At 42.3% G+C, this 17,928-nt stretch overlaps 1 protein-coding gene across 1 annotated transcript in view; it reads left to right on the forward strand.

Moving 5' to 3' along the window:
* Nucleotides 1-17,928, forward strand: part of LOC139299268 (zinc finger protein 40-like) — a 44,984-nt gene that overhangs the window by 25,539 nt on the left and 1,517 nt on the right. Inside the window, exons 2-5 of the mRNA XM_070922175.1 lie at nucleotides 11,396-11,449; nucleotides 15,536-16,018; nucleotides 16,082-17,348; nucleotides 17,751-17,864. Coding sequence (XP_070778276.1) covers nucleotides 11,396-11,449; nucleotides 15,536-16,018; nucleotides 16,082-17,348; nucleotides 17,751-17,864 — 1,918 coding nt within the window. The remainder of the gene's footprint in view (nucleotides 1-11,395; nucleotides 11,450-15,535; nucleotides 16,019-16,081; nucleotides 17,349-17,750; nucleotides 17,865-17,928) is intronic.

The raw sequence follows: 17,928 nt of genomic DNA on the forward strand, positions 1-17,928 counted from the left end.
CTTCCAGTGCACAAACACTGAGAATGAACTTTTAAGAGAAGTAGGAGACGTCTTGAGGCGAGTAGAAAAACCGTTGAAACTGACAACATTTGAATATTCATAGATTCCGCTTTTATCCAATGAGGAAGTGGAAGTAGATTTTAACAAGCTAATGAACTTTTTTTTGTGGAAAAAACACAAAATATTATTCAAAGCAGAGTATTTTTATGTCTTCAAACACGTGGAGGGGATCTTTAAAGGTTAAATGTTGCCTAAACATATAGATTTGTATTTTTAAAACATGTCTGAAGGGAATCTTAAAGGAGACTAAAAGCAAACTGAAACTATACATTTGTTGAGGTGCAACCTCATTGCAGAAAAATGGTGAACGCCTCCGAGTCTCTCTCACCCGGTGAGTGAGCTGTTGGGCAACCAGCAGTTGGCAGGGCACATTAAATTCCTCCCCCCTCCGACACAAACAGAAAGAGGGAGGGAGAGCGAGAGAAGGATCCCCTGGAGGGTGCCAAAGCCGGTTTAAGTGACGTCACCCGGCCGGCTCTGTTTGGGCAGGCCCTCCTCTCCTCCTCCCTCCTCCTCCCTCCTCCCCCCTCGCTCTCTCTTCCTGGGCCTTACAGGAATTCCCCTCCTCGTCACATTATTCTGAGGAAACCGCTGGCAACGCCCCGCGCTGCTGTTAGAGCCACAGCTGATAGGGCGGAAACACAGACTTGTGACTGCTTGTGTTGACACAGGAGTATGTATGCACTTGTTGTTCTTTCTCGAGCCGCCTTTTGTTCCTGAACAAAAGCAGCTTCTGAGTGTTTGTTCCATGAAACATCAGCAGAGTCCCGGGTAAGAAGTGAACATTTTGTCCTATAGACTATTATGAAACACTCAGAACAAGTTCACACAGAGATATCCTGCAGAATTTACTGTTAAAAAAAGTGACTGTTTTGCCGTGTGCTGAGTGAGATTTGAGTGTGTCAGTGGTGAGATTGAGGTCAGGCGTGTGTGAAGCTGCAAATTTGTTTTTGACTTCTACTAAAAGCCACCGTCCGCGGCAACATCTCCGCTCGCGTCAAACTGAACGCGACAGCTCTCGTCAAAGTGAACGACGCAGACAGGAAGCAGTCAGTGTGCTGTCACTCAGCCGTGGCGCCACGGTAACCAACAACAAGTGGGCAGAGGGACAGTCGAGCCAGAGGGATCCGGTGTGTTTTGAAAGTGTAGGGGGGGGGGGTTTGTCTTTTGCTGTTGTTAGGTACAGATCCTTTAACTGACGGCTGCACAGCTTTCAATTTTGATCTGACAGGCCCAGCGGGACGCCAGGCTGCTCTGATGTGTAAATCCTGGGTTTCATTTGTGATGTTGAAGTTGGATTTTTATTATTGTTAATAGTTACTGGAAAGTTCCCCCATGTGGCTGCAAACTTCTCTTAAATAAATGTCATATCTATTAAGTGCTTAGCGTTTGTGTATAGAAGCATGGCAACTATCGGCCAAAGAGTTCAGTAATTACTGCAACAAACAATTATTTTCATTATCGTGTAATCGTCCAATTATTTGACAGATAAAATGTCAGGAAATGGTGGAAATGGCCCATCAAGATCTCTCAGAGCTCAAGGTGACTTCTTCTAAAGGAATAGATTGACATTTTGGGAAACGAGCTTATTCACTTTCTTTTATGAATTGCAGGTCTTCATGGTAAATATTGACCATGTGCCAGCGGGCACTTAGCTTAGCATAAAGACTGAAAACAGGTAGAAACAGCTAGCCTGGCTCTGTCCGAAGGTTATAAAATCCACCCACCGACACCTCTAAAGCTCATTATTAACATGTTATGTCTAGTTTGTTTCGCCTTTCTACGGGTAATGTCTGACTATTTCTTGATTGGGACCAGTTAGTTCCTGGAGTCTCTGCTGGTTGCCTGGCAACTGCTCCTGGCCCAGAAATAGTCTTAAAAACAAATGAGATGTAGCGTGTTAACTAGTGAGCTATAGAGGCGCTCATAGATGGATTTTTTTAACCTTTGGACAGAGCCAGGCTAGCTAAACTCATCTAACTCAAATTAAAGCAAATTAGCGTATTTCCCAAAATGCTGAACTTTAAAATCGTTTGTTTTGTTGGACAAACAGTCCAAACACCAAAGATATTCACTTTAGTTGAGATTGAAAGTTCATTCTTGACCTTTTAGAAACAGCAGTTGGCAAAACAATCTCACCATCTGGTCCATTCAGTAGCTGTTCTGGAGCTTTTGATCATGTCACACAGTCTTCCTCAGCAAATGGAATTACCCAGTTTCCGACCTTGTGATGAAATCGTTTTGCCAACAAATATTCAGTTCACTCTCATATAAAACAAAGACATTTTTGGCATTTTTGCTTCAAATTTAAGATTTGAATTATGAATTAATAAATTTTTTTGTCAATCAACTAGCGGATTAAACAAGTAATCAGCTCTAATTAACATGATTATTCAATACAGGTCTGCGCTGCGTGTGACCCCCTGCCTCCTCCTCCTCCTCCTCCTTCTTCTTCTTCTTCCTCGGCTGACGCACAGAGCTAACTGCATGTGTGCAGAATTTGTTTTCGCACTGACACGAATGAAACGTGCTTCCTGTCCCGTGAGGCCCGTTGAGGCGTCGTTTGACGACACACCGGCCATCCGTCGCTGAGCTCAGTTAGTTCTGTGTCACAGCCCTCACAACCCGGGGGGGGAACTCGAGACGCTGACTGGATCAAGTTTGACGTGCAGCTTGTTTTACTTCCACTTTTTTTTTTTTTTTGCCTCCACGAAGAAAGAAGTGGGTGTTTGTGTACAGTCGAGGGCTCGCTGCTGAATTTCAATGACTGTTTCACGTCTTATCTGAAAGAGTTAGACTCAAACACTGACAGAAATCAGAAGTGAAAAGTTGCTCAGAGTTCAGTTGAGACTCTTATAGAACAGCAGCTGTTTATTAGAGCTGAAACGATCAGTAGAAAATTAACTGGCAACGACTTTGAACAGTGACTTGAATGATTATGCAGTTTTCAAGCAAAAAGTTCAAGTTTCTGAAAAGTGAAGATCAGTAGTGGAAGTGGAAATTTGTGGTACTTTGCTTGAGTATTTCCATTTTCTCCTACGTACGTCTTACTTACGTCTACTACTCACGACATTTCAGAGGGAAATATTGTATTTTTAACTCCACTACATTGATGCAGATGATGATGACTTTTACTTGTAATGGAGTATTTTACCAGTGTGGTATTAGTACTCTTACTTGAGTAAAGGTTCCTGCTTTTTCTCTGTTTTATATAACTGTAAACTGAATATCTTTTGGGTTTTGGACTGTTCGTCGAACAAAACAAGCACTTGGATTTTGGTAAATTGTGTTTATAGATTTTATAGACTAAATCAGAGCTTCTCAACCTCTTTGGCTCACGACCCCTTAAAGCAAACCAAAAGTCTACTTGTGAATCCTCGTCATCGGTTACATATTTCCCTCTGTTTTGTTTGACTAAAATTGTGTAAAAGTGTATTTTGTGTAGTTGAAATATGTTTTCCCCACATTAGGAACCACTGGGGTAAATAATTAGTCGATTAATTGATAAGAGTGAAGAGATTAATGAAAATACTTGCTAGTTGCAGATTCTATTCTTAAACTTTCTGGGCAGCTTGTGATTTATTTTACTACAGTCTTTACAGCCTTCACACCTTCCATGATTTGTGACTGCGAGGGAAGGAAATCATTATTTCGTGCGTCTTGGCACCGTTGCTTTTCTGTATTGTGTTTGGAGTCTGGCTCTTTCTTGTCTATTTTGGTGCAGGCAGATTTTGTTTTTGTTTTTTTTGAGGGGGGGGGGGGGGGGGTTAAATGTGTGCATGTTCTGAAAAAGATGGAAGAGGTAACATTCACATTAACGTTCGTGTCCGCCTGCACCATTAAACCCCCCTACACACACACACATACAAACACACACTTTTCTACCCACCCAGTAGATTTCTTGTTATATCAATTTTTCACAAGGGTGCCCACGCAGTCCCAATAATCAGTGGCCTCCAGTCTGCTGCTTCTTCCACCTACAGTTTCCTGTGGGGGCAGCAGCACTGTACAGATACCGAACCACTGTCTTTGTCTGTGTGTGTGTGTGCAGGAGCGAGAGTGTGATCAATATTTAGTTTGTTGACAGTTTGTTTGCAGCTTCGTCACAAATTCTTACGAGGAAGGAGTAATAACATCGCCTCTAAACATGCCCTCTAATTATTGTTATTATTATAGAGAAAGGGACGGGCGACTCGAACGAGTAAATCCACATCACTGCATTGTTCATCTTGTGTGTGTGTGTGTTTCTCTCCCCCTTTATAGCCATACATTATTAAAAGGTGGCTGCCCGAGGCTCTAGTTAACGCTGTGTCTTTTTTAACTCATACCCGCCCCGGCTCCGTCATTTCAATTCAACGAGCAGTTTCATGCCGCACATAAACAGTCTCCACCCGGTGGAGGGTAAACAGCTCCACTGCACCTTGATGCTTAGCAGTCAGCAGCTGATCTCCAGGCTGCAGAGAGAGCAGGACTTTCCTGAACGCTTTGTTTTAGATTCTTGCCGCTCTTTACCTGCATTAAGGGCTGGGTATCATTTTAAAAATGTTACGATACCTTTTTGTTTCTGTACCAGAAGGATATTTTTCATGTATCATATTATAGTCATGTTTGTATATTTAACAAAAAATTCAAAGTTCTCAATTGTGAAATGTTGCCTGAACACAAGCAGCTACAACATAACTTTCATTTTTATTTAAATAACTATTTGATCAAATAATAAATACACAAGATTACAAATTTGAACAGATGTAAATCCCAGACTAATTGTTTGAGTAATTTATCAAGCACATATCCCAAAAACTCGCACCACAGGCTGCCAGAGTCCGAGGTGACGTCTTCACATGTGGTGGGGTTTTTTTTCTCCAACCAACTGTCCAAAACACAAAGATATTCAAAGTACAACAACAGAAAACAGAGCAAAGCAGAAGCTCCCTCACATTTGAGACTGGAACCAGAAAATATTTGGAATTCTTCCCTGATAACAGACTTCATTCATACAGTGTCACTAGAACGGAGAGTACAGGAAGTTCTCCAGAGTATTCACACATTATTCCAAGATGGCTACTCACCATCGCTAACCTTGTAGTCTCACCATTTAAACAGTATCAGTAACAGTATCCAGCCATTTTGCTGTGATTTGTTGACACTTATGTTGTTCTTTTCACCAAGTGGGAGATATATTGTTGCTGTCAGAAAGTCTCAGACTAGGAGGCTGAAGTGAGCGATTATCAAAATTGCCAAAATATGTCTTCGATTCCTTAATTTCCATGTCAGTTGGCACGAGCTCTCTCTGTACCTCTACACCCTCTCCTCTGCCTCCATCCTTCATCTTCCCGTCATTCTCTCCATCTCTGTCCTTTTGTTTCGATTACATTTGATGCAGCGAGCCACTCCAGCTCCCAGTCCGGCTAATGTGAGGAAGGAGAGGGAGGGAAGTCACTTTGCGCTCCCCTCTTAGCCAGCTGATGATGATAGACTGTAGGGTAATGGGACACTCCCGGTATGGCGGGGGATTCCTCTGCTCTGCATCATCGTCTTTCCACGATTACTAAGGGAGAGCACAGTGTACTTCCTGTTGCCCTCTTTGTGAGTCTTTCAGTCTCAGCTCTGCTTTCAGACCAGTTCGTCTCCCTCGAGGCCGGCGGGAGTCTCTTTTGTACGGGCGTGTCCGTGAAGATAAAGAATGTGTCAGACGCTGACAGGAACCCTTATGGCCTCTTATTGCATGGGTCAGCTGCTGAGGGCTGCAGAAATGCTGCGTCTCCTCCGCAGGCCACAGGGAGGAAGCTGAGATAAGATCAACAGACTTCCCTTAAAGGTGACAGGGAATTCTGCAAAGCTCATGCGTGTCCCAGCTGTTGCAGTGACTATTATAGGAGGAGACGTCCTTGTTTAATAATAGAGTTACTGTCATATGACGCCTGAGTCAGTGAGGGACACTGATTTGCATTAACAGTCAAAGAAAAGGAAATATTGTTGCTTTTACATGTTATACAAAACTGTAAGTATGTGAAAAAACAAAAAGGTTAACACAGCTCAGGATTAATAATGCTAAAAAATACTAATTAATAGATTGTCTGGTCAATTAAATGTCAGATAATTGTTGAATTTTCTGTCGATTAAGTAACCAATTAGTTGTTTGTAGCTGGAGCTGTCTCTTTTTGTTGAGATGGAAAATGTCTCTGTGTGTCACTAATAAAAAATATAGACTAATAGGGTAAATAGTTTTTTTTTTTGTCGATTATTTGATCATTTGGGCTAGAAAATATTCTTCCTATCACAAGTTCCCAGATCCCGATATGACGTCTTCACATCGCTTGTTTTGTCTGAGCAACAAATCAAAATTACTTCTATGAGACAAACTAAAGCATTGAGTTTCAGCTTGACAAATAATTAATCGACACATCAGAATTGTTGCAGATTAATTTTATGTTGATAAACTAATCAAATAGTTTTCATTTAAGTAGGACTGGAACTAACTATTATTTTCGTCATTTATTAATCCACTGTTAATCCATTTAATATCAAAATGCCCAGAGGTCACCCTCAAGGTGATTTCTGTCCAACTAACAGTCTGAAACCCAAAGAAGAACAGCAGCACATCCAGGGAACGTGTGCTGTTTTTGCTTGAAAAATGACTTAAACAATTCATGAAATATGAAAATGAATCGACGTATCCTTTCAGCTCTACATTCAGGTTTCAGTCGTGTCTGTTTTTGTTTATTGAAAAATGTCCTTGTTAGTGATTGTTCGAAGAATGCATCAGCCAATGCGAGGGTGTGTTTGATGTTAGTGTGTGTGTGTGTGTGTTTGCACACAGCCGGGCGTGTACAGCAGGCTGGTGGAGGTGCTCGAGTTACATAATCTCCATCTCCCTCCCGCACACTGACGGGGAAGACGGGGGCAGCTGCCGACTCCCATCTCGTCATCTTCAGCCTGCTGAGGCATCTCTCCTCTCCTCTCCTCATCTCCTCCTCCTCCTCCTCTTTCCTCTCCTCTCTCCGAACACACGCACTGGTTTGGTTTGCTACGCTGTGCAGTCCACATCCAGCTGGCAGCGCACCCAGACATGAACCTGCTATCATCCAAACATCAAACCCAGTCCTCCTGGCTGGCTTCACTTCGCTTCACTGTATGTTTGTCTGAACTGTTACATCCACCAGCTCCATCACAGCAGAGTGACAGCTTGCTCCACACTAACAGGCAAACGACTTCAACCTTTAACACGTACAATGACATTTGTCCTGGCGTGATAAAGCGACTCGCTGTGAACTGATTTGCTGCAGCGTTTTCGTCGTCGCTGGTGGACGCCCATCTGCCCACACGCTGTGGTCCACTGGCATTGTTCAGGCTTGTTGCTGGTATGCTGGTGTAGTGTCGCACATACTGATGACACCTCAACCCTCACAGATGCTGTTTTTACAAAACAACTTGCCCTTTCCCCCCCCCCCCAAACATATATCTTTGATGCTAGCAGGACAAGCTGGAGCCAAGCCGCCGGGGCCATCTGAAGCGAATGTAACGCAGTGCATATGGACTCTATGAAAAGCTGCCACTATGCTGTTGATGGCCGCCATTTGGCATGTTGAGGCCCAGCAGGGCAGGCTGTTGAGCAAAATATGAATGTGTTACAGGCTGGCAGCGAGGGGAGCAGGGTGTGTGGAGCCTGACGGTTATTTGTCAGCCAACAGGCAGACGGGGCTCTCAGGGGGGGAATCCAGCACCCGGGAGATGCAGTTGTGCCGCTGCTCCGTGTGGGTTGAAGTTGCCACTTTGCTGTAATGTAATATTGTTATTCATTACATAGGCAGGGGTCTAGCTCCACACAGAAGTTTGGTTTATTAGGTCCATTTTCCAGAGGCGAATTGGCACTCCAGCTCATTAGCATGTGTTTGTATCTGCGGCTATTACGGCCACGTCTTGACTGATAATTGTCTGTCAGACGCCTTAATGGAGTTGAGATGGGCTTCCCCTCCCACTGAGCAACCCCCCCCTGGCCATAACTGATGGGTTGTAAATTCACATCAGGTGGGCGTTTGGGATTCAAAAGCACGCACGTTTTCCTGTGCGGTGACGTCACTTTGGCCCTCGAGGCACAAATGATCACATTTCCCGCTCGCAGAGAGAGGAGTGGGCTGGAAGATGCAGGGAGAGAGAAGGGGGGGGTGGGGGTGGAGGGGGGGTTGCATTAAAGATTCGTGGTTGTCATGACAGCGACCAGCGAGGAGACTGACTCCTTCGCCCACAAACTCCTGCCTAATTGACATGCACCCGCCCACTCCGGCCCCTTCCTGCCTGATCATCGCATGTCCTCACGTTGCACAGATCAAAGATCACGAGTCGCCCACCTTGAGACAGAGGGCGAACCTCGATCTGCATTTCACTGCCGTCCTGCCGGCTTAGTCTGCTCTGAGACGCACATTTGTAGGACTATTGTCAAGCAGTGATGTGCGAGGAGAGTTGTTGGGGGGGTCAGGAAGATGAAGGAGGGGAAGAGGACTAAACAAGACAAACAGTTCATCTTATTTTAACAGCGTGTCACTTAACAGATGAAGATCAATCTCTTTTGTGATTTGAGTAAGGTGCAATATCACCACCGCATGTTTAAGTTACATTAGTAGAGTGCATTGACTCATATTCTACTGAATTATTAAAGGCTGTCAGATACTTCACATGCTTTTTGCTTACGATACAGCCTACTTTAACATACCAAGCCCCCCTGTCAAGTGGTTCAATGTGCTTTGTAGATTCTTGGTAATTTTTTGTGTCATTTATTGGTTGGAAGCAGTTTTAACTTGCCTGCAGTCTGCACAGTGCAGTATTCTTAAGCAGGAGTCTGATGATGGATTTCTTTCTGTTTTGTTTAAGACCACACTTGTAAACAGTTTAGCTATAAGTGGGGTCTTTTGTGTTTAGTACCCTCAAACACTGTTTTCTCTCCCTGCCCTCAAATTTCCATGTTCCACAATGTGCTCTGGTTTTCATCACCGGCAACACGCAACATTTGTGTACATTCCTCTTATTGTTTTCCCGTCGTTACAAGGCAATTACACAGATTTCAGATGAAATACGTAGCCATCACCCAGACCGCCTCAGCAACCCCAACAGCCATAATGAGGGAAATATGAACAACCCTATAATCAGTCCCTGCTGTCTTAATAACTCAGGCACTGTGGATGGAATATTTTTTTTTGTCCTTTTTGAGGTTAACGCCGCCTTGTCCCTCTCCACTGATTTGGGCTGGTGTTTCCTGTTCTTTTGCTATGCTTCGGTGGTTGACTTCATGGGTGTCATTCAGCATGAGGGGTCTTGTTTTGTGGCTTGTTATGTAAGAAGTGCAATCTGATCTAGCTTACACTCTGGTCTCCTACCATACACAACCACTAATAAGATTTTTGTTGGGCAGCAATCACTTATGCCTCGGTTAGCCGGTGCGGTCTAATACAAGACATATGCATCAAGCTGTGCAAACAATGAAGCATATGCTACCTCCTCCAAATCTTCTAACCACTAAAATAAGCATTTATTATCCCAAATTGGTTTGCAGTAACATAGCCATTTACTTGAGGAAGCTGTGAGGTTGAGGTAAGGGAAGCGTCGGGATCCTCTTTGTTTGGAGAAACACCACGAAGGCGTTGTTGCCAGGAAAACACAGCCTACCTGTTTCTTTTGATGAAGGGCGAGGGCGTTCACATGGTCATTTATATGTAAATAGACACACAAACACGTACCTCTCTCCTCTCTGTCTACCTTTCTGTCGAAGACACGCACATAAACAAACAATCTACCCTCTCCTCCGGTGCCTCGGTTGCTGTGTTTCTGCTGGCAGGGTGCCTTTGTTTTGCTCCACGGCAGCACAGGGGTGGGGATGCATTATGTAATCTGTGGCGAGTGCCTGGGATATAGAGAGACAAAGATGGAGAAGGGTGTGACTATAGTAACACACACATATATGATGACATAATCTACTGACCTCTTCTGTGGCCCGCTCGTGTCCACCCCCTCCTCCGAGTATTCCCGGCATCGCACTGTGATTTTGGGAACCACAGAAGAACATCCTCTTTCACCCTCCATTAACGTTTGTGCAATCTAGGACAAAATTGTTACCATTGGTCCTCGAGGACTCGTCTTGCACTCTAATGTCATGTGCAGGGCACAGAAGCCACAGAGGGTTTGTTTTTCCATCTAGTTTCCGTGGTCATGGGAGGCAGAAACATGCTACAGTAGTGCCGGCTCCCATCACTCCTTTTCCTCTGTGGCTAATATGAGTGTGTTTGCATGCACACTTGCACTTTCACATGTAGAAGGCTCATTGTTGTTGTTTTTACTGATTTGCACCAAAAAATAGATTGGTTTAAACTAATTTTCATGCAGATCTTTATGCCTTTGCACATTCATAAGTCGCTACTGCTACAAGAAGAAACTAACTGTACAAAACTGTCTTGTGGCAGCTCATAATATGTTTCACGTAATCCAAAGTGAAGAGAAAAATAAAGAGAAAATACAAAAAAAGCTGCTGATGGTGCATCAGATTTCCTCAAGGAAACAAAACAAACTAGAGTTTGCACTTTAAATATTATTTTTATATACTTTATAAATTCTCCTGTTGTTTAAACTATAACTCACAGATATTTAAAAAATTAAAAACTAAAACTAATGAGCCTTGGACATGTGTGTGACCCTGCAGGAGCAGGAAAACAGAGGGTTTACTTCTCTGCCTCTATTCCACTGTGTATAACCCAATCACGCCACATTGAGCCAGCGTATATAATTAATGTTGATTACAGTAGCACACTGTGAACACTGTGTCACCTCCCACACATCCATACTGTTCATACAGACACAGGTTATTCACCTGCAGGATTGTGGGTGCTGATTATGACGTATAGAAGACCTGAGTGGAATTAATTTGTCTTCCCCGAGGGGTATAATGGTATTTGAATATGCTAATTAATCTGTGGGTTCACAGAGCTCGCTCTGTAATAATGAGAATGAACCCACCTTATTGACTTGTTTGCAAACTTAACCTGTATACATACTCATGCTGGTATTTCTTTAAGTGGGTGTGCTCGCACGGTTGTGTTTTTGTGTGTGCACACAGGCTTGCCCTCTTCATGATTACAGTAGTTTCCATAATGGAATAGTGCACTCTGTCAGCTATGGAAGAATATCTGTTTTTCATTTGAAAGCCTGTAGTCCTGCTACAGCCGTGTGGGAAGCATCCCCAGTATCATTAGTTACATTCTGCACTGGCTTCACTGTGGAGCCAGAGTCTGTGTGCATCTGTGCAATACTGTTCTCCCTGCTGAAAATGGTTTCTGTTCTTGTCTTACAGATAAAATCGAAGAGGCACAGAAAGAGCTTAAAGACCCCAAAGCCTCACAGAAAGGTAAGAGATGGTTTATCAAGACTTTGAATGAAAAGTAAATGCTTACATTTATTTATTTTCTTTTAAGAAGAAATGTTTTCTCTCGTTTCAATGGAAGTTTTTGTTTTCTTATCCACCACCTGTTTGTTTAAAAAGGAATAAAATAGGTTTTTCACTAAAAGCGCAAAATAAATGTAATTCACTGGTCTGGAATGTGGAGTGTTTTTTTGTTAGTGGTGCAAAATATATTTATTATATGGTGTGTTTATCACTGCAGTATTAGTTTATCAGATTTTTCCTTTATTTAGTTGCAATTTAATTGAATTAATGTGTTTGTTATGTCCTTTAAGGAATGCTATATTTACATGTAAGTGGAGATAATAATAATATTTGGTTATTAGTTGTTACAATAGCAGATCCGGTTGCTGTGTAAGAACTGGATTTTTGCAGCAGCCGTCACACTTGATGTTTCTTTCTCAGTAAAACTGTTTGTAATATAGAAGTTTTTATTTGGCTTCTACATTCCTGAGTAAATATTTCACAATAGCAGGGTTTTAGGTTAGTGCTGGCACAAACTTTGTTTTTAATGTCTTTGGCCTTAATGTGTTCTTATGTTTTATTACAATAATATTTTATTATTATAATTTTATTTTCATTTCAATTCACGTTCTGTAACACATTCAAATTGACCAAGTCAATGATAACACTACAGTTAAGTTATTTCTTACTTATTATTTCTTCTTCTAATTATTTCTTCACAGAAAGCAATCTTTATCCAGAAATTGTTTAATCCCTTTTATTTACTAAATTTGATAAATAAACACAGCAATCTGCATGTAGAGAACACTGTACATTGCAGTAACTCTATAGTAATGCCATTATTACACACATGAGGAACATCTTCTTTTGTTAAGTGGGTTGTTGTGTAACTACACTCAAATAGAAAAGTCAGTTTGGTTGAGCCGAAGCAGCTTCATGGTCTCAGTTTAAGCTGAGCAAACCTCATCACTGCGACATTGTCCTTTTTAAAAAAAACACCCAGATTATTTGCAGGACGTGCGAGCTTTGATTGAATCATCCACTGTAATTGAGATTGAGCGGAGACGCTAAGTAGAGAGAGTACAAACAAGAATATCTCAATCCCCCTCTCACAGTACAGCAGGTACTGATGTCCGTGCCTGCCGGTCAAAGGTTAATCCCTTTTTAAAAAGAAGTTAATTCTGTCAGTAGCTCTTTCACACCTGAGCATTAAGGCTCTATTTTACATTAACAATCACATGATTTGTGTTTTTAATATGTTGCTTTTATCACATTTTAACTCATGCAAAGTGTCTTTGAGTACCATGAAAAGTGCTTTCTTATGTATTATTTGAGAGGATGTGTGCATCACTACTGGTTGATGGAATTTGCTGATTGGATAAATTTTACTTTTATCCAGAGATATCCTAAACAACTTTTGAAGAGTGACATTGTTTGTTTATGAAGTACTTTTTTATGATGGAAAAGTTGTGGCGAAGTCACGGCATCTCTTTAACAGACTTGTACCAGTGGTGGGTAGAAAGAACTAATCCTTTTCACATGTCTTTCACCAACATTTCACATATTTTTCTTGTCTTTTTAAGGCGTCTTTTAGAATGAGTTATTTAAAAATCACAGGGTTTCCTTTGAGAGTATTTTACACTGGTTGTGTGCTGCTTTGGTTGCATGTTTGTGTGGAGAACGGATTAACTTATGTAAAAACAAGGCGTTCCTCAATCTAATTATGCTAGAGGCCTTGAAGGAACCCTGACCTCATCTTGGGAAATACCTACACAAGCCAGGAAACTGTGACAGGGAATGCTAATCTTATGCAACATGTTCTTAAAAACACTGGCCTAAATCACCATTGCAGGGCCAACACGGCAAATTATGGAACACCATGGTATGGGCACGCCCTTTTAAAAACAGTTCTGCTTTATTATTGCTATGCAGTTTCTCTTCACTGTCTTAGATGTGTTTGTTACATTTTCTGATCAGCCAAGCCTCCATATGTCGACAGTCTGAAAGAAAGAAAGAAAGTTTGGAATAAATGATCGTTTACTTATGTAATGAAGCGTGGGCCTCTGTGGTATTAGTCACACAGCAAATAAATAAATGTAAGGGTGATGTGTCTAAATTATAGAATATATTCCCATCCAATTTCAACAAAAGAAGTTAATGATAAAACTGATGAAAATACGGAGTTAAGGCATTCAGCTTTAGTGAAGGCGTTTCAGAAATTGAATGTGGAAGGTTATGTTCTTTATCTTTAAGTCACAACACTTTAACAGCTGTGCAGTACAACATTTTCTTTTTTGTAAACAGCCATGAATGTTATATATTAATAATGTAATTGCATTGCACTATATGTAAATTATACACACGTTCTGTATGGTTTTAAGAATGACTGTATGGCTCTATAACAAAGCAATTCAAAAAAGAATATTAGTTTTGATTCAGTCTGAAAGCAGTGTTCAGCGGTCTAAAAGTTTGTACATCTTACACGGCGTATAATTCATATTAATCATAGTTTTCACAATAGTGACGAGTAAAATAAAGGTAGTCTAATTAGGAACTACTTAGAAAATACTGTAGTAATATAAAGAGTACTTGCTTTTTTTTGGTCTAAGAAAAAAATATAATGTCCTGTCTTCATTTTGTCTGGGTTTGTTTGCAGAAAAAGGTTATAAAGCAACTGTGACTAATGAATGACAAGTATAGTAATTAAACTTGATAATTGATCAGTTGATGCTTATCAATGGATGCTAAATGTCTATATACTAAATTGTTGACGCAAATTAGGAATGAAAATTTAATTAAATATTACTGATGTTTAAATGATCGTTGTAAAATTGACAAGTCAAAAACACAACACCAAGTGCCATAGCTTGGAGTACTGGTTGGCTCTCTTCTCTTACTAATTTGGAAATAGGCGGTATTTTTATACCAAATGACTAAATGTCTGATCCCTAAATCAAATACAACATGCTAGAATTATCTATACTCTAAATTTTAATTTAAATGCTAATAGTTTCTTAAGCCAATAAGGAAATCAGCACAGGAAGCAATTTTCTCAGAAGGGACTTTTGAGCTCACTCTGTCCATATGGTAGAGTGTTGAGACAGTGTGGGAAAAGATGGTGTTATTTATTGTACCAACTCTGCTTTTCTGTCTCTTTCTCCTCAGGAATATCTGAAAGCAGCCGAAGAAATGCAAATAACATAAAAGGCCTTAAGAGGAAAAAGGTTGTTGCAGAGAATCGGCAAGAGAAAATTCCGAAATCTCCAGTGAAGAAGCCCCTGCAGTTAAAAACATCTGAAACTGCGCTGCAAGGAGCACCATCCAAGGAAACTACACCTTCTTGCTGCTCCTCCTCCAACAGTCCTTCCCACCATCCTTCAACATCACCCAGTGGGGAAAGAGACCCACAATATGCCCAACCAATTGCAGCATCCCCTCACAAGGGGTCATCTTCCACTGACGCTGAAAGGCTGAAGCAGGAAGAAACGTCCTCTAGGCCACCATCACTTGAGCCCACTGATGGTGAGGAGGGCTCTTTGATTACTGCTAAAGTGTCTCAGCCCAAAGATAGCCGGAGCCAAGACCCCAGCTTTGAGGGAGATCCTTACCACAGCAGTGCACCACTTGATGTTTTACTTAAGGCCATGGAGCCTGACTTTAGTACACTGGCTGAGAGGAAAAACTCCTTGCAGGCCATTGGAAAACCAGCTTCCACCCTTATTGCCCGATCTAGTGGGGACTTAACAACAATGCCAGCTGTCAATGTTGGTCACCAGACCCAACCTTCCCATATGCAGACTTATTATATTGGCAAACAAGGCAACTTTATTGGCATTGCAGCACCACTACAGGGAAATGTGCAGACATCTACACAGGTTACTCCCATGCAGTCCTCTCCACTTGCTACACCGCATTTTATGCCTGTTGCTTCAAATCCAGAAAAGCCTAGTTTGCACATGAGCTTCAATACTGGACCATCCACTATAACTCATGCACCTGTTCCCTCAGGCTCCAATACTTTGCCACAAAGTCAACCACCAGTTGTGCACACATGCCAGTCCCTTTCAGCAAGTGTTCCCAGCACCATTCAGGTCCCAGTTACACCTGGCAGCAACCAAGTTCAGATGACCACTGTAATGAACTTTGGCGCTGATCAGCTTTACAAGGACCAAAAGCCTAAGAAGCCAGGAAAGTATGTTTGTGAATACTGCAACCGGGCATGTGCAAAACCCAGTGTGCTGCTCAAACACATCAGGTCTCACACAGGAGAAAGACCATATCCCTGTGTTACTTGTGGCTTCTCATTCAAAACCAAGAGCAACTTGTACAAGCACAAGAAATCACATGCACATGCTATAAAACTGGGTCTCATTGCACGCTCTGAATCTGGAGGTGGATCGTTATCTCAAGAATCTGACAAAGCCCTTGGAACACATTCAGAGGCAGAGGAGAGCGGGGACAGTGATGAGGACGGTAGCACTGCAGACTTGGACCCTGACTCATCACAGAGCAGTGTGGCAGCTTTGTCTGAAAATAGTTTACAGAGTGCAGGTACAACCCAAGCAAGCCATGGGGAAGCTGACACATCAGCTGTGTTTGAGTCAATTAAACCAGCCCCTGGTCAGAGGGCTCATGAGCCCAAAGTGACAGCTGCACTTCCAAAAGTTGTTGTATACCCAGTTAATGTCTCCCCTCTGAGGGCAGATAGCCCAAGAGTTACAGGTGCAGCACCTGAGCAAGCTGCTGCACAACGACAACGAGAGTTCCAGACTGCCAATCTGAGGTCAAGCATCACAGTCCTGTCATCTCTTAAAGAGGTGGATGGTACAAATCCCTCACTAGATACTGTGAGTGAGGATGAAGACCAACAGTGCAAGTCTCCACTGTTGGGAGGACATGCTCAGCTTCAGAGGCAACAAGCAACAGACTTTTCTCAACAGCAACAGGCTAAGTGTCTACTTAGTCCTCGCAGTTTGGGAAGTACAGATTCTGGCTACTTCTCACGTTCTGAAAGTGCTGACCAGGCAATGAGTCCACCCAGTCCTTTTGTTAAGATAACTCCACCAGTGGACATTGACATTGCCAAGAATACTCTTCCAAATCTCCCTCCTGTGGTTGCCACAGTAATGCATGTAGCAGCTGAGCAAAAGCCACGGGCCACAGAGGGACAGATGCGTCCACCATTAGAAGTCAAAGCACTCTCTCTGGAAGAGCGAATTTCAAAGTTGATATCTGATAATGAGGCAGTAGTTGACAACAAGCAGCTGGACAGTGTAAAGCCAAGGAGGACATCTCTCTCAAGGAGAGGTAGCATAGACTCACCTAAATCATACATATTTAAAGACTCTTTTCAGTTTGATCTCAAACCAATGGGAAGAAGGTCAAGTTCAAGCTCAGACATCCCCAAGTCCCCATTCACTCCCACAGATAAATCAAAGCCAGTATTTCTTCTCTCTGTACCTTCTCAATACCCGCCAATGGATTGTTTGCCAATAACAAGGAGTAATTCTATGCCTACTACACCAGGACACTCCGCTCTTCCCCTTAATGTTGCACCCTTGCCCCACCCTCTGCGAATTTGTCAGTCATTTGATGACAAAATTAGTTCATTTAATGATGATGTATTTTCATCTGCCCCATCAACCCCAAATCCAGCAATACATTCTCGTACCTTAGTCAGACAAGCAGCCGTGGAGGACTTTTCCACGAGCGAGGGACATGGCCTCCCTACTGTTCGCTCCATGGATGAGGGCTATCATGGTCCAAGCAGCTCCACAGAACTGATGCAAAGAAGCAGATCTTTTGAGCACCATCAAGACAGAAACAGAAAGCCTCAGCAGAATAAAGGCACAATGTATGAGTGTGAAACTTGTCGTAATCGGTACAGAAAGTTAGAGAATTTTGAAACTCACAAGAAATTCTATTGCTCTGAGCTCCATGGTCCAAAAAACAAGCCAATTTCTGTTAAAGAAACTGATCAAGATGTTTTTCACGTTAACATACTGCAACCCATAGTCCCTAGATCAACTAGTGGCTCAGGAATACTTGATCAACAGACATCAATTAGGAAGAGAAGGAAAATGAAAAGTGTTGGAGATGAGGATGATCAATCTCCTACTGACACCATTCCACCTTGTTCAGTTAGTTTTGAGCTACCAACAGCTCTGGCAAGTCGGAATTCTTCTCAGCATGCTGTAATAGTAGACATACAGCCCAAGAACAACCAGTCAAAGCTACCTCAGATTCAGCTTGTAGCAAGAGGTATTAATACTTCAGATTCCAGACTGTCACCTATACGAGAGACCCAGGTCAGCACCTCTACTAAAGGAGACCTGCAAAGGCAAGGCAGTGGTACGTCAGTCATTAGACACACCAACTCTCTCAGCAGACCCAATTCATTTGAGACAGAATCTATTGATAGGGCCTCTCCTGTTGATAGTATGGAGAAGGATCCCCTGAAC

The sequence above is a fragment of the Enoplosus armatus genome, chromosome 16 (assembly GCF_043641665.1).
Source record: "Enoplosus armatus isolate fEnoArm2 chromosome 16, fEnoArm2.hap1, whole genome shotgun sequence".
Lineage (NCBI taxonomy): Eukaryota > Metazoa > Chordata > Actinopteri > Centrarchiformes > Enoplosidae > Enoplosus > Enoplosus armatus.